We start from the raw sequence: 26,223 nt of genomic DNA, 5'->3' as shown, positions 1-26,223 counted from the left end.
TTTCTCCAGGAAGACTTTTAAAGGAAAAAGGAAGTAACAGAAAAGCAACAAAACCAAGCAGTTCTAAGTTATTTCTGTATCAGAGTATTGTTACATTTCAACTATGAACATAGGCTATGCCAGGCAAAAGGAATGTGCTTTGAAATGAGAGCACAGGAGTTAAATTAATAGACATTCACTTTGCTCCTCAAACATTGTTGCAAATCTGCACCTTTTTCATATAAATCTGGGACAGCAACTTCCTATGTGTGTGCCTTTGTTGCTGCATGCCTGGAGCCGTGCCCTCTGCACTGTTAAGAAGTGCCTCCATGTAACAAATAGAATAACATCATCAAAAGCTGTTGTGGAAGCAGAATGAACGGAGCAGCTCATTTATTTTAAGAAAATCTCTGAGACAGGTACTGACCCAGAAAGCCTTTTTTAATGGCCCACAGATTTTTAGTTAATAACATTTTGATAACTCTGTTAATCCTGAATAATGTCTTGGTATGGAAACAATCTAGTTCAAAAGATGATTAACCTATTCCAGTGTGATGAACGTTAAGCAAGGATAATTAATTCCATATTCTTAGATTCAAGAACTTAAGTTTCTGAATGGATGATCAAATATATACAACAGTAAGATAATTCAGAAAGTATGATCCAATATTTTATGTGACATCGGAAGCCTCATCTATTATAAAAGAAATCAGAGAAATCAAATTCTAAGAGCCACCTGATACAGTAAGATATTATAATCACCCATCCCCTATCTATCCATTCATACAAAATTATAAATATATGAATGAAGCTTGGACATTCACCTTGGAAGGATTTCTGAAATCCATTTACTCTTTCACAGAACTCAATGAGTCTTTGCAATTATCTTCTGCTGGAAGATTCCATTTAAATAATCCCAGACAAAAGTAGACATTAAATCATCAAAATCTGGAATCAAACATGGCAATCTTGTGCAAACTTTTTAATACTTCATCCACTCTTAGATCTTTCTCTTCACACTATGTGAGGTTAAGTCTGATTTGCAGAATGAAGGTTCATAATTATAAATCAATATTTACCCAAGTAGTAATAGTTACAATAAAACTAAACTTTTGCTCTCTTCAAGACTAATACCTAGAAGCACATCATTAGAAGGCAACCATGAAATACAAGTATACAAAGAAGAAATTAAATACCTATATCCAAGTCACATAAGCCTGATAGAATACGTCAGTGTCAGAGTATAAGTGCATCTAATTATTTAGGTTTGGAATGTCCTCAGTAGATATCAGAACAATTACATGAATCTATTTTTAGAACTTGAATTCAATTTTTTTCTTGATAGAGAAACCATAGGATTCTGTCTATTCAGAAATACCTTGTAAAGCTTCCCCTAAGCCAAATTCCCATCAAAACAGAACAACAAATTAGGAAAATTATTTAAATTTGAAAAGATGACCCAATTTAAAAAAAAAAAATAAATTAAAAAAAAAAAATTAGGGTTAAAAATTCTTTCAAGATAAGCCTGATCATTCAGCTTTTACTTAATCACAGAGAAAGCCATTCTCTTCAGATTGTTCCTATCAGCATGTTGGTGGACAGGCTGCCACCTACAGAGCACTAATTCTAGGGTCTTCCGATCCCCCTGCAACTTATCCAGAGCCACTATTCTTGCCTTCCAGAGCAAGGACACTTTTCTGTACTCAAGCTCTGAGTACAGAAGCCAGAAACAACTGGAGAATTTTCTCTAGCAAATTTCACCCAAGTTATCTGCTCCTATACAACCCAATTTAAACATTAAAAAAACAAACAAAAAACCCCACAGCCATCTATACACTAAACTGCAGTATGTAAACATCTTTTCATGTCATTACTATTTTTTATGTGATTTATAGAATCATAGAACCGCTTTGGTTGGTAGGGACCTTTAAGATCATTTAATTCCAATCCACTTGCCACACACAAGCTTCCCATGGCCCCATCCAGTCTAGCCTTGAATGCCTCCAGGAATGGGGCATCCATAGCTTCTCTGGGCAGCATGTTCCAGTGCCTCATCATGCCAGTGATTAGGAAAACACACATCCTACTCTATGGTAAGATATTCAGAAACAAATTGGAAATAAAGCTCAGGACAGAGTCAGGAAAGCTTGCCTATACTCTGGCAAAGATTTTTCACAAGAATTGAAAGATTCTAGGCTGAAGTCTTTCTTCAGATATCTTAAGATTGTATTGTATGAGTTGTCGGTACTCTTTTTGCAGTATATTAGTGCACTGACTTTCTCAAGTGAAAAGAGGGGAGGGAAACTTTACTGTGAAAGAACAGGCAGTGTTCTGCAAATAACCTGGAATGACAACATTTGTGCACTTCAAAAACATCATTGACTTTCATAAGGCATGATCGTAAAAACTGAAGCTGTTAAAAATATGTTGCTTGCTTTGGTAGTTTATAATTCAAAGTAGCATTTAGTGGGTGGAGTTGTAAATTAGTAAGTGGATTTCTGCCCCAGTGTGCTGCTACTTTGCAAAAAAGCAGCTTTACTAAGAATAGGAATGTGGTCACCATGATAATGAACAAGGGCTCAGCTTGCCTAAAATGGTGATGGGAGATATGGGGATGGTTGCTGTAAGTATAACAGCTGCTATAAAAATTAGACATGAAAGAGTGGACGAGTTGAAAAGCATGTCAAAATTTAACCACTATGGCTTCATTGCAATTTTCAAAGGAAATAGTGGCATATGAAATATTTATGTTTTCAATAAATGTGAAGGTATGGCTCTACAAACAACAAATGCCATGTTTACTCTTCCACAAGTGGGAGTCTTACACTTAAAACATCCTTTTTAGTATCACTTTTCAATGAATTACTCAGCCATAAAAAATGATACACTAATCGGATATTTAATCCATCCTGTCAGACACGCAAACAAAAAGGATCTGTTCATACATCAGTTGCTTTCTAGAAAGAAAAAATGATATTGTTATTAGTACAGAATTATCCACATAGGAATGGCATACTTAATGCTTGCTTGGACTGATTGTAGCTGCAAAGGATTGCAAGTCAATGCCTTTACATTATCCTGAATGATTCCATGAATACTGAGTGAAAACATGCAGATAGATTTGGATGGTAATATAAAATTTAAAGTGCTTGGAAGCTTTGCTACTAAGTAAGGCCACAATTCAGAAGGCAAGCACATTGGAGGGGGACACCTACGACTACAGTAAATTCACAATTTTGACTGCTTAAATTCCTCATCAGTGGACATCAACATCATACTCTCACCCCTCCAGCCTCATTGAGCATGCACAACCTATATCAACCTTAAAACAATTGGCAGGAAGGTTTTCAACAAAAGCAAAAAGAAATCTGCCTGCAATCATCATGTCTACTTCATGCCCTCAAACAACCCCTTCCTTGGGGGCCCTGCTTTGATCTCTGTTTGTGCTGGCCAGCTCTAAGGCTCCCAGCACAGTGAGGGTTGTACACAGTTGTTATGCTGCTGAACAGTCTGTCAGTGGAGGAGGCTGGGTCATGGGTTATTTTTCCTGTAAGAAGACACCAACAAAGTGATTTTGTCACAACAGTTCTACTCTTGCTCCTTTCCAAAGCAGAATACTGGACTCAGTTCTAATAGACGATGTTCAGAGCTGCATGTTAATTTTCTTTTTAACAAAAATCCAAGTGCTGAATTCATTCACTGTTCATTAGATCAAATGCACCATATAGAGCTGCTGATCATACAATAATTGCTGTCTTCTACACAGATATTCCTTAAGGATACAAGTATCCAGAAAGAAGTCACCGAGTTCCTCTTCTCTTACTGCAAAGTGTCCACCTTATAACAGAATTTACAGCAGTTTTTCTCTCATAGGTGGGAGAAAGATAAAGTTCTTAAATCATCCTTAATTCTCTAGTAATAAGCTAATAGACAGATTAGCACTTATTTTGTTTACCATGGACTAAAAGGAGACACACAAGAATTTATATCATATGGCCTAAAACACGGTTACATACTGACCAATTTACAGCTTTGTTTCCATATTCTACACTTACACACCTTTCATTACTATCATGCAGTCTGCCTTTTCACTTTATTCACTTCCATGAATAATACAACTATTTCTATCAGTAATATCAGGTAAATACTCTGAATGTGATTAGCCAGTAGGATATACAGTAAGAATTAATCTGTGTTTCTAGATCCATTGCAGGAGTTTTCTCGGAGTAGAACTGAAACAGTGGTGCTCAATCCCACAAAACTCTGTAAGATCTCAATAGCATTGCCTCTAACAAGAGTAAGAGCCAAATCTTGTACCATTTCTTTATTATTAAAATAAATCAAGTTAACAGAATTCAGCCAAACATTGTTATATATGAGGTTTTCAAAAACTGCACGTAATTCTGCATGCTCTGCTTCTTGTTTTCTGACCTTTGTAGGCTGTTTTCCAGCTCTTTCAAGCATACCTCATGGTGCTTTTCATTCTAAAGGAAAAAAAAAAAAAAAAAAAAAAAAAGGAAAGGCAACACAAAGTAAAATACAAATCAAATATCAATGTAGTAGAGTTGGTACCTACATTTTAGAGACCTTATTTATCCATTAAATTTTTCAGAGGCCTTACAAACTTGAGATACTCAAAAGGACCTCAAGATATAGAAGCCTTGCTTATGCCCAGTCAAAACCAAACTGACCATGTTTGTATAGGTTTATAATCCAAAAATAGCCTGGGATTGTAGAGACTAACCTCCCCAAAGAAGCAGATTATTTAAATTTTTAATCTTAACACACCTCATTATAGAATGATACTCAATTTATTTTTTAAGATAAGAGGATATTACCATAATTTACTTGCTGAGTATGATTAATTTTCATACTCCTGTTCAGCAGGTGAGACTTTCTGGGCCAACAGACAAGAAAATTTCCTTAATTTTTTATTTAACAGTAGCATAGTAGGGAATTAATATGAAAATATATTTGAAATAGTAAAAAATTACTAGCTAATCTCTGACTTTGTTTTAAAATTTTTATCTTAGGGTAAAAGCAGTCATTAGTTGAATTATACTCAATGGAAATAAAAATTAAAGCATACCAAATGCAGAACAATATCTCTGTTGCATTATTTGAACCCTCAAGAGGTTCTGCATTTACGCTGGCCTGCAGTTTCAGCCTTGAACACTTCAAGGTAGAGTACACAATCTTGTTTCTGAGGATCTAAGAGTGAGGTCTTGTATTGTCTCTCATATTTATTGTAGATAGCTTTGTAGCTTATTGTCAATGACTACTGGAGAAATCTCTACCAAAACTTTGTCTAATGTCACTCTATTAATAAAAAATGTGTTGAGATTTTCTGGATTAGTTAAAAGAACAGATTGGGGGTAGCACCCCCTTCCATTCTTTTTTGTTTTTCTGCTTTCAGAGGCTATTACCCATTTAGCAGAACCACAGTTTAAGAAGGTAAGTATCTACATATCAACGCCTGGATATTTAACATTTTGTCTTTTAGAAAAAAACAAAACACTTCTCCTATCACCAACTACCACACTATCAGTATACAACTGAAAGCTTTGCATAAATTCCTGTATGGTAAGATTTCTTTACCAAGTCAGGAAAAAAGAAAGCAAGATGGACAAACTGAAAGAAAGGAAAAAGAAAGATACCATTATGTGGTTATGAAACATGTTTGCTTGGATATTGTTATGCTGTATAAAAACAATTTATCTGAGAGGGAAATTACAGTTTCATACCTACTTTATGATTCTTATTTTGTATGAAAACTGGTCTGAATAAGAAATTTAAGCTCAGTGTTAGTCCAGTGATTTATTAAGATTAACTGAGCATTTGTTAAATCTGCTGAAAGTGTCAATATACAAAATATATTGTCAAGTTGAAATAATTTACTGTTCCCCAGCACACTTATCAACTGTATTAAAAGTTTGGTTTTCAGTGAGAGAAACTTTATGGAAATAGTGATGCAACAATTTCTTGAGCTAAGCAGTATTATTTACTCACATGGTGAAATACACGAAGAAGTTCTTTTTTCTCCTCCTGCATCTCTCTCACTTCATTTTCAAGAACAAGCATTTTTGTCTGAAGGGCTTGTTCTAAGCATGACATTTTTCCAAATTCTTCATCTACCTGTATTAGCATGATAGAGAAATAACATATGTTTACTTTTTCTTAAACCCCAAATCAAATTATTTCTTATCTTTAGAATTAATAGAAATATTTCCCCATTTCAACCTCCAACATTTCAGCCATACACAAAAGCTATTTAAACCTGGAAACTTCAGCCTGAATATGAATGAAGTTTCAGTTTGAAAAAAATACATACTTGAAGAGGGAGCAGTTTTTGCAACAAATTTATACATGTACTCCAACTTATTATTATTTTTTACCCCAACACCAAATCTAAACTCTCACATAGCACTGAGATAAGTAATACTTATTTTTTCCAAACATGATCAATCTGAGGCAGAAATTACAACCTCACACCTTTTTTAACAACAGTACAATTAACTGAAATCCAATTTCCTTCATTTTCTTCTCCGTTTAAATCAGTGTTTGCATCCTTTGTGTTAATAATAAAACTTCGTTTAATATTAAAAACATTAAATTCTTGCTCTAAGATTAAAAAGATTTTAGCACTAACGTTCTTGTGAGCCAGCTCTTGCAAAGAAAATAAGAAAAGGGAAGAATTATGCCCTTGTCCATAAACTCCACTGTGTGGGATTTAACCTAACCAACTTTATATTGGTTAAAGCATTTTGATTTGCCACAAAAACAATGACGAAATCTTGGTCCACTTAACTGTTGGTTTTTTTTTTATTATTTTCAATAGGAAATCGTAATCAAAGCTAAGAGTTGTATTAAACCATCAGTACCATTTTTCTTCCATCCTCCAAAGCAGATTCCAGTTGTTTGGTTAAACTATTATACTCTGCAGTTTTTGCTTCAAGCTGCAGTTTACTGCACTGAAGACTCTCATCTTCTTTTTTGATAAGATAAGCAAGTTCTTCATTTTGAAATTCCATCTTTTCTAGAATCCTTTATGCAAAAGATTTTAACATGTTATCTTTCAGTACAGTGTAATAGCACAAATCAGTCAGTATTTTTGTTTGTTTGTTTTGTTTAAGAATTACCTCTTAAGATGTTCATATTTCTTCTGAACGTTATTGTTTTCCTCTTCTAAGGAATGATTACCCACAGAATTTACACCATCTTTCTCCTGTTGAAATAACAGTTCCTTTCTAGTTGAAGGTCTTATGTAAAAGATATTACAAAGTGAATTAAGGATGCCTAATAAAATCCAGACACACAATCTAATTTTAAGTTCAAGTACACATCTTTCAGAAACTCAGGTTTTTGAAAAAAAAACAAAATACTAAAAATTTACATGACCACTGAAGACTGAAGATGTGTTGTGTAACAAAGCAAAATCCTAACAAAACCCATATGCTGCTCACATAGCCTTGCATATTAAGAGCTGGCCATGGCTACTTCCTTGTGAATTAAGGCTTTAGGTTACAGCAAGAATAAGTTCCCTCACCACTACAATCACAGGAACCATAAAAATGATACAGCATATATACGTACATATATATATATACATATATACACACACACACACACACATTTATCATGGAAGAACAGGACTGTACTGGCAAAGAATTTCTGACATTAGCACATATAATCAAAAGGGGCAACTGAGCTCATAAGAACAGACTGAAAGAAAAACAAGCCAGACTGCCATACCCCTCCTACCCAGCATCCAGATTGACAAAATTTGCCATTTTTACTTTAGTAGCAATGAGATTATTACTCTTGCTACTATCCATCAGTATGAGATCAGCAGAAAACAGCCACAGCTCCATTCTGCTGGCACCATGATTTAAGGACAGTCTCCATCATTTACTGGACTACATCAAGCAGTTTCATTCAGTAACTTGAGCTAACATGGCTGAGTTTCCTTTTATAATTACAGGCTGGTCTGTTAACAGACAGACAGTAAAATAGACTTTCAGCAGCAGGGCAGTAAGCTGATGTCCTTGTTCAGATAAGCCCAAAAAAAGGGCATCTGCATATGGCCCAATTTCTTCAAAAGGAATCCTCCTAAAATCTAATCATATGGTTAGAGTATCTAAAGAACATAATTGAGATTTACTGCCAAAAATGAACTGCTGCTTGCTAGACTGTTGGTTTTATTCCCCAATTATTTCACTATTCTTAGGAGGATATTTTAAAATTTATTCATAAGGATATGTAATAGAACTAAAAATACAGAAGTAGTTTTAGAAGTGCACCTCAAAACTAATTATTACTTAAGTAATTCAGTCTGCAAAGATTGATTTATCAGCTTCTGAAACAAGTATTTATAATGATGGAAACAAGCAAAATTTGAGGCCGCAATGATGATAATGACAGGAAACTGGAAAAGAAAATCAGAATCTACATTTTCAAGAATAAAGCATGTAGAGACACAGAGAGACTCACTGTGTTTCAGCTGAAGTCAGCATGTCTTCCACACACAGGAAGATTACATTTTTTTCCCACCCTACTGATTCAAACACCTGTGTCATTTGTGCTAGCAAATTATTCTCTTCCAACCCAAAGCACAACAAAACAAAATGGAAGAGGGAAAAAAAGCCCAAACCACAGAAATGGATGCCACAGCTAAAGAATGCTGAGAAATGTTTAGATTCAGGCCTTAAGGGAAAATGAAAGCAGTAGTGTTAACACACTGCTAAAAATAGAAAATATTTTATTAAAGCAGATATTTCATTTCTTTCCATCTACCTTCATAATGTATTCATTAAAATGTTGAAGTAATGATAAAAATATAATTTATAGCTATTTTTCTGAGCAGATAGTTTCTGATTTATGAATAAGTCATTAAAAAACCAACGAATATAGTACTAAGTTATTCCACAAGGTGCAAACAATAATTAGATTTGCACATTTATTTCTGAAGAATTCTGAATGACTTAACAGGAAATAGCTATTCTAAAGGACAGAGAATATATTACATTAAGGATACAACATAGAAAAGTAAACATAAATAACACAGTATTTCTTCTTCCATACTGAATTAATGTAAATACACTTGGCAATACTTTCTCAGCTTTCTGATTTATGAAGGAAACAAATGAAACAGCTAAACTACCTCAAGCACTAGTAGGAAAAGATATTCTGGAGAATTTCTTCTACATAATTTCCTCATTTGTCTTTAAAAACCTGCACGTACAAAGCACCTGAACCCGCAGCTTCCTGAGGGTTTCAGATTTCTGTGCATTGATCCTTTCTCAGTACACAAGATTTTCTTGAAATCCTCAGTTTTACTTCAGCTGTTTTCAGTAAACCACAAACGTGTGCTAACTTTCAACTTAGGCTCTGTTTCATCCCTCACCTGCACAGTATCATCATAGTAGAAAAATTTAAGCCTAAAACCATAAATTAACTGTTATGATACCTAACAGCTTTCCACACAAGTAGTACATCTAAAATTCTACACAAGTTTCAGTGTCATCTGCTTCATCAGAAAACCCGAAGCAACAAGTTCACTGGAGAATTTTCTCTCATGACATGCAGTTGGAGACTCAGTAACACTGATAACAAACACAAAATTATGCAAGTGTAAGCAACATCCAAATTTTGATTTTTATCATAATAGACTGTAGAAAACTGCATGCAAAGAGCAGCTTACAGAAAAATTCTAGCCAAACGAGTTTGCAGTATTTGAAAAGAAGACAACTATGCCACATAAAGCTGCATATAATGCTGCACAAATATTATTTATGGGATCACAAAATTTTTTTCTCCATTCTGTAGATAAATCAAGGAAAAATAATGAGAGTATAAAATAAAATGAACGTCTGAGGTGATGTTTTAGAGAATAGAATTAGTTTTCAACAAACAGGCAATTGAAAACCTGACCCCATTTCAGCCCTGTTACCTAAAACTATACGCAATGTTATGAGCAGTGAAACCAAGGAAAGTCATTTTCCTGCTACTTTTCTATGATGTTTTCTGATGCTTAAGAAAGCGCTAACCATGTTCCAGTATTCAGCTCCACCTGCTGAAGAAACTTAAAACTTGTCTCTGTATTGGTTCTCGCTTTTGACTGCTGCATAAATCAAACTTACACCACTGAACAGCCTTGCAGTGGGTTTTATTTCCTACTCAGCTTTCATAGATGCTCTGCTGCTAGTTTAAAAATCATCAACAAAATCATTTATTTATTTTTTAAGTGATGGAATGAATTCTAGAACAGCAGCTCAACCCATTAGTCATTTGTCTTCAAATCATTTTCTTCCCAGCTATTTGCAGTTGTGTAGTACCCAAAAAACACCCACTCAAAAGTAAAAGTTAGTAAAGCACTCAATGCATTTAAATTCAGATTTAGCATGGCAAAATAAAAAGAGCCAGTGCAGGTAACATCCATAGGATCAACATCCTACAGAACAGTTTGGGAGCATGCAAAACCACAAAACTTACCTCACAGACTTCTAAACATTTGCTTTCTCTTATACTTTTGTTTTCATTGAAGACTGTTTTATACCTGGATTTCAGTGCTTCTACTTCTGCTTGTAATTCTTGCACCTAGGACACAACATATTTTTACCTTTTTTTTTTTTTTTTTATTTAGAAAAATAAAACTACTAGCATTGCTGCTATCATTCTCAGTGTTACACAACTATTATAATCACCATGACAACAAATATTTTTTATTACAAATAAAACCTTTATGATTTGCTCAAAACTGTTTATAGATTTAAAACTTATGTTTGAACATTTCAATATGCTATTCACCTGGTTTTTACAATGATCAACAACATTTTCCTGTAGCTTGGTCTTTTCTTGCAGACATAGCAGGTCATTTTCAACAGAAAAAATATTGACTTCCAAAGCAGAAAGGAAAGCCTTTATTAAAACATGGAGAAAAAAAAAACAAACATCAAAAGACATTAACAGGTCACCTGAGATGGTTGTGGATGCCCCATCCCTGGAAGCATTCAGAGCCTGGCTGGATGTGAGGCAGCCTGATCTGGTGGTTGACCACCCTGCACATAGCGAGGGGGTGAAGCTACATGATCACTGTGGCCCTTTTCAACTCACGTCATGATTCTATGATACGATAAAAACAACCCAATCTACAATATATTTCTATCAAGTGACTTGAAGACATAAAGAGGAGCAGTAACGATTACTTATCCTACCAATCAACACTGACATTCCACAGCTCATTTATCAGCTTGTAAGAATATTTATTTTGGAAGATAAATACCATACACAACCTGGAAATCCAATTAAAGAATTGTATCAGTAATCAAGATAAATTCAATTCTTGTGTTTGTGAAACTATATTTTATATTAAAGAGAATAACTTCCAGGTAAGTAATTTTATATCCATTGACTGTAAAACAAATGACATCCTGGTTAAAGAGAATGACTAGAAAAACCTGTTTCTAGCTTTGCCATAGATTTCCACTGATAAACTTTTAACATTTCATTCCACTTGCAGTGAAAAAAAGAAAAAGAAAAAAAAAAAGTGTGACAGAATTTATTCTACAGGTCTGGGATCTCTAGACAAACAGACAACAGCAAATTAAAGTGGTTAATTCGTAAATGCATCGGAAATGCAAAGCCATCTCACCTTTAATTTTTCATTTTCAAGATAAAGCCTCTCATGTTCAGAGTTGACAGAATTTAGCTCTCCAAGAATTTCCTCACTAGTTTTTCTTCTGATTTCCTCCTTTCTCTTTAGGTCTTCTGAAAGGCTTGTGATCTGCCTTGTTGGATAGCAAGAAATTCCATGTAACATATAATGTTTCCAGAACTCTCACTATGCAAATCAAATTGTTCCTAAGGACAGAGTTGCTTTTATTTCTTACATTGCTCTTATTTCTTACAAGAAAAATAAATAAATGCATGGATGAACACATTTAAATATTGAAAGAAAGCAGTATCTGTTGAAACACGATTTTCTTTTTTTCCCAAAAGAAATGTGATCCACCAAGGAAGTAGACCTAGATCAGTTGTAGATAAATGTATTACCTAGAATACACAAGTGTACTACCAAGGCAAATATGCATATATCTACTGTAAAAAAAAAAAAAAAAGTAAAAAAAAGTTGAATTTAAATGAGTCTATCAGACGATGTCCTGATAAGTGCACTCCATGGCTACTTTAGGATTAGTACTTCCCATTATTAAAGACAATAAATTGTCATTTGTCCCTCAACATTTTTTCATATTAACAAAGTCAAACAAAGAGTTATTTCACTTTTTAGTTAATCATTTACTGTCTAGTACCACAGGTCTTGATAGAATGGTACACTTCAATAAAGACTTGTTCTGGTTCAAGTACAAATGGCAAAAAACAGCAGTAAGTAAAAAGAGCACTTGAAGAAAGTATTATAGATGTTTTCCTTTTCCTCTTATTTCCTGGTTGTCTATGCATATACAATAGACCAGAGCTGCCTAGACAGATTTTCAGCCTCCCCTCATTTACCTGTAGTCCTGTGAAATTTTAAAATATGCTGAAAATATTTTCATAAATAACAGATTTTCTGAAACAAAAATCAAAGTCAAGCCAATTTAATTTGTTATGTATTTGAGCGTGAATCAAAATCCTCATAAAATAAGCATTCTGCATTAATTTGAGCATAAAAGCACTTACTGGTTTCTCTTGCTTTTTTTTGAGTTAGAGCCAATATTAAAACATATGTTAAAAGTTAAGAGATATTTGTCAATGTCTGACAAAGAAGATGGCACTTTCTTCACCTACATTTCACTGCTTGAGTAAGATTGGGCAGTGTTGTCTTGCTTTTTCAGACAAGAGTAAACTGTTCAAATGTGTGTCTGTGAGGAATTCTGTCCAGTAGTAGGGTGAGATATTAGTGGAACCAAAACAATTTTGCTGTCATTAGTCTGCAGTAGAGCCTGGAAGCCCAAATAAGAATTTTTACGTTGCAGCAAATGCAAGTGTTGAGACTCAAGTCATTGAATCACTAAATAAATGATTCTGTGAAACAGCGCAATGATCTCTAGCAAGCTCCAGCTGGAAAAGACTATGCAGGGGAAGTAGCAAGTGCCTTCCTACTACAGGGGAGTTATTAAAAACAAACTAACAATTTGTGAAATGAAGCTAGAATTCTTTAACTTGTTCTAGTTTCCAGCTGCTAAATTCTGCTGAGAATTTTAATACAAGTACAGAAAATTGCTTTCAATAGTAATAAGGTACTGAATACAAAATTTCTGTGACTGCAGAAAATAAATTAGATTGCCTCTAGTTTATCTTACCTCTTAAGATCTTCTTTCTGAACTTCTAACACTGACTTTTCTTCTACCATTCTATCATGCTTTTTTTTCCAGGCATCAGAAGCTGACAGTATCTCAGACAACTTCACTTCCTAGAGAGTGCATGAATTATAAATCATGAATCTTAAGGATGCCATAAGGAGCACCATTTCCTTCTACAAAATCTTCTAAATATTAGAGCTATTTATTGGAACTCTCTAGTACAAAACAGTGTTAATTTTGTCTTATTATCTCAAAAAGAGAAATAATAAACTACCCACATTTTAAAAAATTAAAGAGTAATACAAACTTCTTTCAAAGTACCAACACAGTTAAACACAGGTAAAATATATCAAGTTCAGAATGTACTATTATTTAAGAATAAATACTTCTTAAAACAAAAATGCCTCCAAGACATCTCTTCTATGTATAAACTGTATAAGTTAATATTAAAATAAAACTGTCAAAGCATTTTAAGAATTAAAATAATTTCAGCTATGTAAGAAATGCAAGGTTACATAAACTCCAGCATTAACCAGCATTCTATCTTGAAAGTAAATGAGGTCTTCAATGGAAAGAAAACAACAACATGACTACAAAACACTACCAATTCAAGAGATAAGCAAATGCTACCCCTCTGTACTGCTAAAAGTAACTTCTTAGAAAGATCAAAGAAAAGAAAACAAATTATTAACCATCTCCAGATATACTAACTGGAAAAATACCCTTACTACAGGCAAATCCTAAACAATGGCAATGCACAGAAATTGTGAAAACACCCTCAATAGGAAATGTAAGTTGACAGAGTCTCAGCACAGCCGTGATGCACCTGGTCTTTATCAATAACTACACCCTGCACACAGGTGAAGGGCAAGATAGAACCCAACAATTTGAATTAAAGTTATGTGCTTGGATATTAAAAAAACTCAAAGCTTGGAAATACAAAGCTAAGCATCCACAGGAGACACCGTAAGCTAATACATAAAGGAAACAAAGACTTCAACCCCAGTTCTTATCTGACAGCATACCATACTTTTGAGCTTAGTCATTGTAACTCCTCAGAGGTCTAAGAGAAATATCAGAAGATGTACAAATGAAGCTGATCAGACTCCACTTACTTACTATGAAGTGTACAATTGCTGCTAAAGACATTCACTAAATTTAAACAAAACAAATATGGTGAACGCAAAGAATGGTTTGCATGTCTCTTATAGCAAACTTTTCCTTAACTGAGGAACAAAGATAAAAGAGGGAAAGAATGCAACAACAAACTTCCCTGTTTTACAAGGTGAAAGTCTCCCAGTTATTCAATTTAACACAGGACGATATTGGTCAATGTAATCACTCACACGTTCTTTTACTCTGGAGGTTAAATTCTCCACAGCTTCTTCAAAGCATTCTGCTTTTTGTTTCTGGCACCTGATTGCTCTTCTCAGACCAGCCTTCTTTTGTTTACTTGTTTCCCTCAAGGCCAACATCTGACGCTTGTATTCACCAATTTGAATTTTCCACTCTGCTATTTTCTTCTCTAGAGTCTGCAGCATAATTAAATATTAACTCCTTTCAAATCTTACACCTTATAAATCTGTCTGTAAGGTATCATAATGAAGAATAGTATTTGAATTTATAACTTGTTTCCATTCATATCTACATTTGAAGTATTCTGGTTGACAGAAGGAGTTAAACAACATTTGTACATTACTATGCAAGTGGAATCACATGTTGGGAAATTTGTTACAAAGATAAGAGGTTGAAGAGACAGAAAAAGGAAGGAGCAGGGAGAAAGACATCAGTCTAACCATCACCACACATTCTTTCAAATGAATGTAAAATTTCTGTAGATGACATGGCACAGACATTAAACCCATTTCTGAGATGGGAAATGAGAGTAGTTACACCAGCACCTAGAGATTCATTTTGATGAATATCACATTATTACTAGTGATATAATTTGATGTAATTTATGCTCTGAATCTACAGTGAGCAAGCACATGACTAGGGCTGAAGATCAGTATAACTGCAAATGAAATTTTAACATGAAGGTTAGATTTTGGATTTGAGTATTATAAGTCAAGGAGACAGGAAAGACCTAGGTTTTTTTTCTTAATATATGAACTGTGTTGTGGTCTTTTATCAAATGTTATCAAAACCAACTTCAATGAATTGAAGAAACTGAAGAAATTGAGTCATTGAGTCCATATACAGTTCTCCTTAACTTTTGATTTCAGCAAATAACTGCTATTTCCTGATACAACCACAGGGGGTCAGAATCACATAAGTGCTTTCGGCATTATTCAGTGGCCAAGACTCAATTTTAACATTTAAATGTTTTTGTGTTTTGGTTTTTTGTCGTTGTTTGTTTGTTTTGGTTTTTTTTGTATTTGGTTTGTTTTTTTTTTGGGGTGGGGGGGGTGGGGGGGGGGGACACAAACAACACCTTTAAACAAAGATTCAATGAAGATGAAATTATTCACTGATTACTTTATCCAGGTACTACTTAATGAAAATGTAATAATTCTAACAAATGTGCTTCAAATTTGCATAATTCATAGGGGTATGAGCACTACTAAGAAAAATACTGAAAATTAATATCACATTATTTTGCAGCTAAGGTTTTCTCATTTATGCCTATTTCTTTATTGGATTCAAATACTAAAATCTGAGACCACTTTCAGCTCCATTGTCTGCCACCTGAACTCATCCTTGACATGGTTCTTCAATGAGCAACTGCTGCAAATGCCCATATTTCCCAGGATTTCACCTGCCTTTAACACAGTGAGGTTAGGAATTAGTCACAAGTGTATTGATTGGTACTAAAAGGATTATTGATTCCTTCACCATTTATAAAAAGAAACAGGTGCTGGTCTGCCACACTTGTCTCAAACAACTTACAGTGGAAAACTCATTCTGGGACTTGCCTCTCACTTCCTAAGGCAGTTTCCATAGACTCAGTATGAAAGATACTACAGGACTACTACTATGTATAAGTTGAAACAACTAGAAGAAAGTAACTTGCAATTAGACAACAAAGATAGACTGCAAACTAAAATTGCGATTCTTCAAAAATTATTTCAGATTTTTCTTACAAAGTTTTAAATGATATATGAAATAATATATATTTTATTCAATTTGATCAAAGTTACACCTAAAAAGGATTTAATTCTCAGTTCTGAAACAAACCCACAGAAGGGCTTTGCTAATTTATTTGCCTTTAAATTTAAAACATATAAAGACATGTTGACCTGTGTTTTCAGCTTTAATTCATCATTTTCCACTTCTTTTCTTTGAATCTGATATCGCAGATGAGCTTCAATTGTGTTTACTGGTCTTGACAGAGAGTTTTCTTTCAGTTCGTGGGCCTAAGAAAGGGAAATAAACACAGATTTACTAGTCTGGGGAGATAATGCCATATGATGTAAACTTTATTCTTTCTACTTTGTTGCAGAATTTCCAACAGTCATCTTAACTCCATCAAAAGGTGAAAAGGATAAAACATAGTTTACAAGTACACTCATAAGAAAATATAAAAATCACACAAAACCATGACAAATAGCTTCTTACTAATGTTATCAGTGTCATCCATACAATTTTTGTGTAGAAAGCTAACAAATATCACAAAATTTAAAGAACACCTGTACGCTTCTTATCAAGGATACATAATATAACAGGTCCACCAAAATTAAGCCAAACTGGTGAGCTCTGCACTAAATAATTAGATGCAAATTAATCTTCATTAGATCCCAAAGATCGCCAGCTACTGTAAGAATTACTGATACATTGAAATCATTCAGTTTTAGAGACATACATAAACAGTAAGAGAAACACAACTTCCCACCAGAAATTCAGTCAGCTGATCTACAAATTTTTTTTTGCAACTTAATACATTTGGCTTGCATTAATAATAACAAAAACACAAAGAAATCATGTTACTAGTTTAGACTAATGTAATAGTGCTACGGATACCAGTAAGAAGAGCACTCAAAGTCCAAAGCCATTAGTCCAGATTTATAGACCTCCCAGAACTGTGGGGCATTAGTGTTAAGAAAAATTTGTACTCAAAACAGATGTGGATACAGTGTTGATGGTTTGAATAGATTTATGTATAGAAATGTCTTCCAGACATTTTTTTAATGCCTAGATCTTTGAAACAATTGCTTTCATCAAAACATTACATTAGAAAATAAGAATACAGTATACTGGGACAAAACTAAAATAGCTGGTCACTCACTCTTTTAGGCTGAATCCTGGATGAAAGTTCTTTAATATGCTCTTCTCTTTCTACTATCTTTCTCCTGAGGTGCTTCATGAAGGAGGAAAAAAAATAATCAACTATTTTCATGCCTAATATCATAATACACACTGACAAATACTTCAGTTAAAAATGACTGAGATTCCATTTTTGATGATACATCAAAAATACTGCCATCATTTCTAAAATGGCAGAAACTATGGCCTTAAAGATGTACTGATGAATCAGTGTTTACTTTAACTGTATAGATCATAATAGGCTCTTTTTTGAGTCATGTCAGTAAGACTTTGCTTGAAGCATATTTCACAATTCTATACACATTCAGTTGTTCTAAGTACTTGTTATGTTGCCCTAAGAAAGGAAAAATAATCTGCTTTAAAAAAATATGACAGGTGGTAGAAAAATGATAGGAAAACAAATGATGAACAGAACACAAGAAGTTAATACAACATAAACATAGGCCTAATAAATATTTATGAACAAAACCCAATGAGTGCATTATTTTTAAAGTATATATCTCTTTATATTAGCTCTCTGCTCCATTGTTTTGGGTTTTGTTATTAGTTCAGTCTATACCAGATAGTGTTTGAAGAAATGTATGTAGAATTAATGTAGAATAAAAAAGTAACAGATATTTTAGTTTACTCACATTATTGTAGGTTTCATTTTCACTTAACTTCTGTATCAAAGCATCAATGTTTTTGTTGTCTATCTGCAAGACAAAAGCAGGAAACGTTAACAAATTACTTCAGTTTCCAATTGATTAAGTGTTTAGCTTTGAATTTGACATCATTTTAGTTCATTTTCAGTTTGGTACATAAAAATATTAAAACATGCACTGTTGTGGGCTATTTAGATTTAGTATTTTAAACCTTAAATATACAATTTATTTACTGTATGAAACATCTCAGTGAAGGAAAACAAACTGGGGTTATTCCATATACCAATTTATTTCTTTCAGCAAAGAACAGTCTGAAAACCTTCTGTGCTTAAGCATTATTTGAACACATAGAAACAGTAAAAGTAATTGCACAAAGTGTAGTACTTTACAGGCTAATATTAACTGTTAAAAGCTTTTGGTAACAGTTCAGTTACACATGAAAGTCTGAAGAATGAAACATAAAACACAGCCTAAGAAAGCAGAAAAATCAATCTATATTAACTGCTGCTATAAATCTAAGAGAACATATGTGACTATATAACATAGCCAATAACATTTTATAATATGAATTTTGGAGGAGAAGGGCTCAATTTAAATAAATAAAACAAACAATACAAATTTCAGTTTGTACATCCAAAGTATTTTATTGCCACTGCTGAGAGAGTGAATCTAACACCTCCAAGGAGACATGGTAACTCAGCATTTTATGCCATTAGATATGATCTAAGCTCAGAGTGACAATCAGCACCATAAAGCATCCCAGATCACAACACACCAGCAGTGAAATTAGTAGCCACAGAACAAGGGCAGTGAAAATCCTTCAGTCACATTGTGTTCTAAGCCCAGTATTTCAGCACATGCTGCTATATACTGTACTTGCTCTCCAAAGCATATTGCACTCCATATCAGGAATTGGAACAGCTGTTCTCAATCCTTTTAAAATAAGTATGCCTCTTCCACCTGGAATTACGTATGCCTAACTAGCTCCTGCACCCTGTCACAGCCCACCTGGCTCCCCAGGTGCATCCATCTCCTTAATCTCTCTGCATTCCCATTATTATAAAGTAGTTCCCTCTGGGACTATCCTTTCTCCTTCTATTATCCAAGTACTTAGAACCCATCCTACAATTTACAGACACGTGATCCCTGGCTCTTACAGGAAGTTAGTGATTGCTTTGGGTCATCTTACATGTTTCTGTTCTCTTGTTAGAAGTAAAAGCCATAACAATCTTTTGGTGAGTTGGAGTGTTGTTAATTTTTTTACCGGCAAATCCTCTTGTGTATCAATAATTATCATTTCTGATGTAGAAAGTTTACAAACCTGTTAAGACAACATAACCAAGAAATTATATGTGACCCACAAAACTGCCCCAAACACTTGTTGCTAATATTTAAACATTGCTTTCTAAAAGAGACAGTAAAAATAAATAAATGTTTGCAATATTTAAAAGTAAAATAACAAAATTAAAAATGTTGCTGTAGTAATTTTTAAACAGGATGCAAAACACAGAGTTTCCTCTTCTGATCTAATATCTGATTAACAGACCAAATGCCATTGTGCTAGCATAAAAAACAAACAGACAAACAACAACAAAAACCCCCAAAACACCCATCAATGACAAAGTGGAAACTTTGGAATCTCATTTCCCATAACTCCTTGCAAAGAAGTCATCTTTTCCTCATCTGCATGTAATATAAATATGGAAAATGTTCATGTTAATATTCTTGGAGAAAAGTTCAAATGAAACTCTGGGATGACCATTTAAACTGATAAATTAATTAGAAAATATGAAAACCTCCCCCCAAATTATAGTCAGGCAGCATTGACTTGTAAATCTTTTTTTGTCCTTAGAAACAGGGGAAGCAGGTATTAAGGGACATATCTAAATAAGGTTTATGTTTATGTCTGTCAAAGGTTAAAATAGGAAAATTCACACCTCTGCTCTTTCAAGAACTCTTTTGTGCATCCTCTGCAAATGGGATTTAGAAGTGGGACAAGCATTTGCAGAGATCAGAAATTTAAGACTTTCTAAGTTTAAAAAAACACCCACAGACATTGATGAACACAATAAATTTAAACAATAACTAATTTTTACTTCAGTATTTAGTGTGTGTATGAAGTTTTGACTACAATGTACTTACATTTGTCATTCTACCAAGTATGTCTTTAAGAGTCGGCAACAAGTTCTCTACTGAGTTAATTGCCGTTTCTGCTTCGAAAGTCTCCACTGAAGCATCATTTTCATGAGAGGCATTTTCCTTCTCCCTGTCCACATACAAAATAATAAATGCAACTTGACTTATTAGCAAAAGTATGCAAATAAACAAGACTCATGCCTAGTTATTAACACGTACTCTTACAACTGTTTTTTTAGAAGATGCATAGTGAAGTTGATGGGGTTTGCTTACACTTTTGCTTCTCTACATCACTATTCTCAAATACTTATTTAAAAGTAAATTTAAAGGTAGCTTATTCAAACATTCCTTGTACTATGAAATTTTACCTTTTCTCTTTGTCTGAAGTGCATCTTCTCTCTCCATTTCTATACAGGTTTTGTGGCAGATGATTTTTTGGTGAGCTTTCTTTAAGCAGCGGGGACAGTTCTGTAATCTTGATCCCGTGTTTACCAGGACGGGGCCCCCACATCTTTTTCCAAGTTTCCTCCTCCACAGTTGCTAGGAGCTTACAAACAATGTATTCAGTTAGAGTTTAGCTTGTCCTTGGTTATGATGGTGAGGATTCTCTACCACAAAATAAGTACATTACAAACAGGAAAGGTGATTTTTGCCCCCACGTTAATTGATCAGTATAAAGGGAATTGTTAAGAAGTTTTCTGAGAATTGAGAAATGAATGAATGTGAATTAATCATGCCATTGTTTGGTTCTCACATAATTATCTTCACCACAGTCTATGAGGCAACTCCCTTTGTAGCTGTCAATTAAAAGCTTCATGACATAAGGCTGTCAGCTCCATGAAAACCTAAAGATCAAATAAGGAATGTTCAGAATAAACAGCCATCTGTTTGCATGCAGGAAGTAAAGGTTATGACTTCCAGAACAAGACTGAGAAACTCAGGAATGAAAAATCACATTCAATTTAAAAAGAAATCTTGGTTCTTTATTCCACAAGGCTTCCATATCACACCACGGCTCATATTTAACTGCTGCAAAATGTGAATTCATTGTGATCTATCCTATTTTGACTTATATGACCCTCTGAACTCCTTCAAACTTTGCAGGAACATTTTCATGCATAGGACAAAAAAAAAAAAAAAAAAGAATATAGATATTTCAACCTTTTCTAATTAAAAAAAAAAAGAGAGAGAGAGAGAGATTATTAAATGTTAAAGATTTGAATGGTAAACATATTCACATTGGTGAATATGTTTTGTTTTACCCATCTTCTTACTTGTTCTGGATCATCAGATTCTTTGCTTAGCTCAGTAAAATATTTTCCATCTTGGATAGCTTTTGTAGTTCTCTGACAATTATTTTTGTATGGCAGAATCTCCGAACTAAGTTTTCCCTCTTCTTGAGATGTGACAGATACCACACACCTTTTTCCCTGAAACAAATCCATGATTTTGTAGCACTTAGTATCACTCACTGCCAGCTCAAGGTGCACCAGCATAAAACAAGCCAGCTCTTCAGGCAATTCAGAAATGTTAAGCATCAAAGAAATCTCACTTCATTTATGATTTCCAACAACTGTACAACCCTGTGATACCACAGGATGCACCCTTTGATTGACAGCTCACTGTGACCTCGTATGTGAAGTAAGGGCAAACTACCTGCAGTGAATGTAGGAGATACCATATGTCATAGCAGTTCATCCCATTTGGAGCCAGCAGCAGCAACCTTTGTCTTCTGGGATCAGCTGCTTACGCTGGAGCTGCACAGGACAATGTGCTCCACAAGGCACAGAAGTCCAGCTCCAGGTGGCGCACACTGGCAAACAAACCCCACTGCCCCACTCCCTTGGTAAGCACCAGGAAGCTGCCTTGCCTCTGCTATATATATATATATATATATAGCAGAGTTATATATATATATATATATATATATATATATATATATATATATATATATATATATAACTCCTGCTTCCATACCAAGTGATGCATCCTCTCCAAATGGGTTCAGAAGGCAGAAAGTTTGTATTCCTCCATACGTATTCCTCTTGTCACATATTTGAGAAAACAAATACCAAATCTTCTGGGAGATTCTCCCACAAAATCAGGATGTAGAGTGTTCTATTTCAGACTCTTGCTATAAGGCAAATAACTGCACTGCAATAGCGTAGTTAGTTGCAGTTAATATTATTTATTTTAATGTGTAGCTCCCCTTCCCATGCTTACATTTCCTAGCAGGCCCCAGTTTGAGTAACACAGTCCAGGTCTCTGTATCTTTGTCTTGGTTATATAGCCAAAGCTGGGTTATTGAATTTCATTGCTTTCATTGAAAATGGCACCTTGGCAGGCTCAGTGTGAAATTTAATCTATCCTAATTCATCTAGATACACAGAAAAGAAGAAATAAGATTTTCACATCGTTTTAATGCACCACTTTTGAGTCTTAACAGAAAAGAACAAACTTACCTCGTCAATATCAGCAAGAAAAAAGTTTTCCTGAGCAGTGGAGCCGCGTACGGGAGCAGTGCGGTTACAGGGCGGTGATGCTGCTGCTGGCGGTGTCGGTAACGGCATTCTGCCAGCGCTGCAGTGCGCCCCGAGTGGCTCAGCACCCGCTGGTGCCCATCCGTCGCTACCTGCGAAGTTACCGCAGGACGCAGCCGGGCGGCTCTGCAAAACACCGTGTACCGAGGAGAATGCGGCCCGTCGGAGATAGACGCTCGGTTGCCGTGCAACTGAGCGTCGGCAACGGCTGCTCGGCTGCGGCGTGCGCACCTCGGAGCGCTCAGCGCCTCGCGGGGAGGCGGCTGTTACAGCAAGGACAGGGAGCCTGGGGAGCCATGGGGATAGGCATGTTCTCTGCTCCTACTTGCTTTCTTTCTGGATGTTTCCATTAAAGTACGTTTTATTGAGGTTGTCGTTATTTATTTAAAAGGATTTCTCCGAATCTTTTTTGTTGCACAAAGGAAAAAGTCATGCTCCTAGCTTTTCTGCTCCTTAGGTAAATCTGTATTGTTCGAACAAGATTAACAGATGCAAACCGCGGTGCAGCACTCCGAGAGCACGCGGGTAATTGACTCCTACAGGTGCGACATTTTGGTCGTCTCCCACGGAATCGCCTTGTCAGAGCCCTGCACACAGCGCCGTGCTCCCCGGGAAGCCGCGGTTACAGCTGGGGCGTTGCTCTGCTCAGAACTGCTGAGCACCAGGGGACCCCAAGTACTGCAAGCTGATGCCAGGTACCCATGGCACTCGTGTCACCACAGGCTTCGTCAGTGTTCAGTGCCATTTCCTTGTCACGTGCTGAGCAACGTAATGGTACAGATTCAACAAAACAAGCGAGTATGTCCCGATGCAGGAGCGGCGCTCAGGGCACGCATCCAGAGCTGTGTAAGAGGTTGTGTCAAGAGGAGCTCGGCTGAGGACGGATTGCTCCATTCCTCCCATTCTCCACAAACGCTCTCCTGAACAAGATGAGACACGGATTTCTGAAGAGAAAAGAAAGTTCATATACATGCAAAAAAAAAAAAAAAAAAAGAAAAGAAAAAAAGGCTAAATCCCAAGATTTATAATTCTGCTAAAGGTGAAATCACTCCATGATTCATTATGGATTAATGGCAGGTTTATACCTGTATTTCAGGGGAGATTTTGTCTTTGCGTGTGGAGAAGCCTGCTGCTTTATTCTTTATAGGAACCATAGCTTTCACAGTGAATTAATGATCTCCATCAAAACTTTGCAATGGCGTTGTGGTTTGTTAGCTCTGATCTTGGTGCCTCATATTCTGCTCAAATAGATATTGGAATTTTAACTTTTCAGAAGTTGTTATAAGGTAGACTCGTTTAAAAAGCAATACATGATTGCAATTATCTAGAAATAAGGTGGTTGCTTATGTTATAAAAAAAAAACAACAAAAACAAAAACCATGGTAAGGGTTAATTAGCACAATAATCGGCACAGCAGTCTGTACCTCATAAACAAAGAGAAATACAAAACTGTTTAAGATGGCCCTGTTGTACAGTGCTCTAAGTGGGAAATGATGGAAGGAAATATAATGAACAACTCAACTGCCACACGGACAAAAGAGTAAAAGAGATGCTGGAGAGTGACTTCCTCAGATACTACAGAAACTGCTGAGTGTTTGCCCCAGCTCATGGCTTTATCTGATTTAAAGGTATAATGGAACTTCTCATTTCTGCATCAGAAACTTGAGAATCCAAAGCCGTTCTTTGTTCATTGTTCGATTTTGGCAATAGCTGCTTATCACAAAAAAGACTCTATTTTCACTTCTTAGTTGTGGAACTGGCTTCTTTATAACTGCACATGATATACTTGCAGTGCTGTTGTGACAATCCTGAAGGCAGCTGCCACATTTTTTCATTTTTCAGAGGAAAAGCAAGCTTTAAATTTGATTACCTTCTTCCTGGATTGATTAGTACACTCCAGCCCGTGACTGACTTGTCATTTGGAAAGATACATTACAAAATGCATGGAGATGTCATGAAACCCAAGGTTCTGTGGTCCTATTGGTAAACAGGTCTGTAACAGTTCCCAAATCTAAAGCTACTGCTCACAGAACAACAAATATATAAAGAGCAGTAATAAAATAACTTTCTCGTCAATTAATTTGCTTAGTCATGTGCTCTCAGATTCTAACAGCAGGTTTCATTAATACTCTTGAAAATACTTCAAAGAAATTGTAGATAATCTTCACTGCTGTTAGAGCAGCAGCAGCAGTTTCGGTACCTGAATGGATAGAAGAAGGTACAGGGCAGTAGAAGGCAATGCTTTCTCCCAAACAATATTTTGTATGATGACAGGTCTGGGTGTTTCATTTGGAGACCACCATTTCAGTGCTAAACTTGTTAGGGTTTGGCTGAGAGTCATTTGGAAACACCTCACCCTAGATGCAAGTTATAGCAGCTGCAGCACTGCAGAACAGTCTTTACTGCATGCACTGACCTGCCTGGGTCAGAATTCCTAGTCCTCTTTGTTGCTGTACATCCAGCTGTGCCACAACCTATTTCCATGTGAGTCACTTTCAGCTCAGTCAGACATCTCAGCTATCTGCAGGAGACTTTCTAGACTTTCTAAGGAGGCAACAGTAGCTTTTGTTTCTCTTTACTAATCAATGCACAAATATACTTGCATTCACTTCTCAATTTAGACATCCTCCCTGTGCAATGCATCAGACTGGAAAGCAGCCCTGTATAAAGGGATCTGGGGGTTCTGGCTGACAACAAGTTGAATCTGAGCAGCAGTGTGTGCTGGCAGCCAAAAGGGCCAACTGTACCCTGGGGTGCATGAGGCCCAGCACTGCCAGCAAGAGAGGGGAAGGATTGCCTCACTCTGCATTGCGCTGTGCAGCCTCACCTTCAGCACTGTGTGCAGATTTGGGTGCCACAAAAAGGACAAAGATGTTAGCGTCCAAAGGAGGGATACAAAGATGAGGAAGAGTATGTGGCTAAGGTGCGTGAGGGGTGGTTGAAGTCCTTTGGTTTGTTCAGCCCAGAGCAGAAAAGGCTGAGGGGTGGCCTCATGGTGGCCCACAGCTTTCTCATGTGTGGAGCAGAGAGGTGGGCTCCTGGCTAAATTCTCTATTTTAGCAATGTGGCCACAAGTAGCCCTGGAAATCCAGCAGTCCTGGAAGTTCTGCCTTACAGCAGATGTGGATGTGGCCCATCAAAACCGCAAGTGGGGTGTTATGGGTCACCAACGTCAAGCCACTTTCCTGGTGTAACTGTAGGGCTGTAACAGTAGGGATGTTATCCCCAGGTTGTTCATGCAAGAACCTGCTTTAGCCCTAAAAGCTCGTGGGCTCTCACTGTGGGCTGCTGGCGGGCTTCGGCTCTCGGATTTCAGCACTACACCTGCATCGGGCAGACCGCCGGGAAGGCGCCGGACACCGC

General features: G+C 35.9%; 1 protein-coding gene across 5 annotated transcripts; it reads right to left on the bottom strand.

Moving 5' to 3' along the window:
- Positions 1–4,288: 4,288 nt before the first annotated feature.
- On the bottom strand, positions 4,289–23,094 carry ODF2L (outer dense fiber of sperm tails 2 like). Of its 5 annotated transcripts, XM_015870449.3 has the most exons (17): positions 22,783–23,094; positions 21,595–21,750; positions 20,689–20,867; positions 20,327–20,450; positions 19,374–19,505; positions 18,173–18,235; positions 17,503–17,574; positions 16,517–16,633; positions 14,624–14,809; positions 13,278–13,387; positions 11,630–11,765; positions 10,786–10,896; positions 10,471–10,575; positions 7,119–7,204; positions 6,861–7,023; positions 5,989–6,114; positions 4,289–4,463 (listed from the first exon to the last, which is right to left on the bottom strand). In XM_015870449.3, exons 1-17 carry the CDS (start codon positions 22,888–22,890, stop codon positions 4,335–4,337), a joined length of 2,103 nt encoding a protein of 700 aa, XP_015725935.2. In that variant the 5' UTR covers positions 22,891–23,094; the 3' UTR covers positions 4,289–4,334. The 5 variants fall into 5 exon arrangements, 3 of the variants coding, with proteins under 3 accessions (XP_015725935.2, XP_085368305.1, XP_032302191.2); XM_085512179.1 differs by lacking the exon at positions 10,786–10,896 and having other exon boundaries at positions 22,783–23,064; XM_032446300.2 differs by lacking the exon at positions 21,595–21,750 and having other exon boundaries at positions 22,783–23,005.
- Positions 23,095–26,223: the final 3,129 nt, after the last annotated feature.

Source organism: Coturnix japonica, chromosome 11 (assembly GCF_054131305.1).
Source record: "Coturnix japonica strain WE chromosome 11, WE-NBRP24, whole genome shotgun sequence".
In the NCBI taxonomy this organism is placed as follows: domain Eukaryota; kingdom Metazoa; phylum Chordata; class Aves; order Galliformes; family Phasianidae; genus Coturnix; species Coturnix japonica.
The sequence above is the reverse complement of the archived record's forward strand: the minus strand, read 5'-3'. Positions and strand labels throughout refer to the sequence as shown.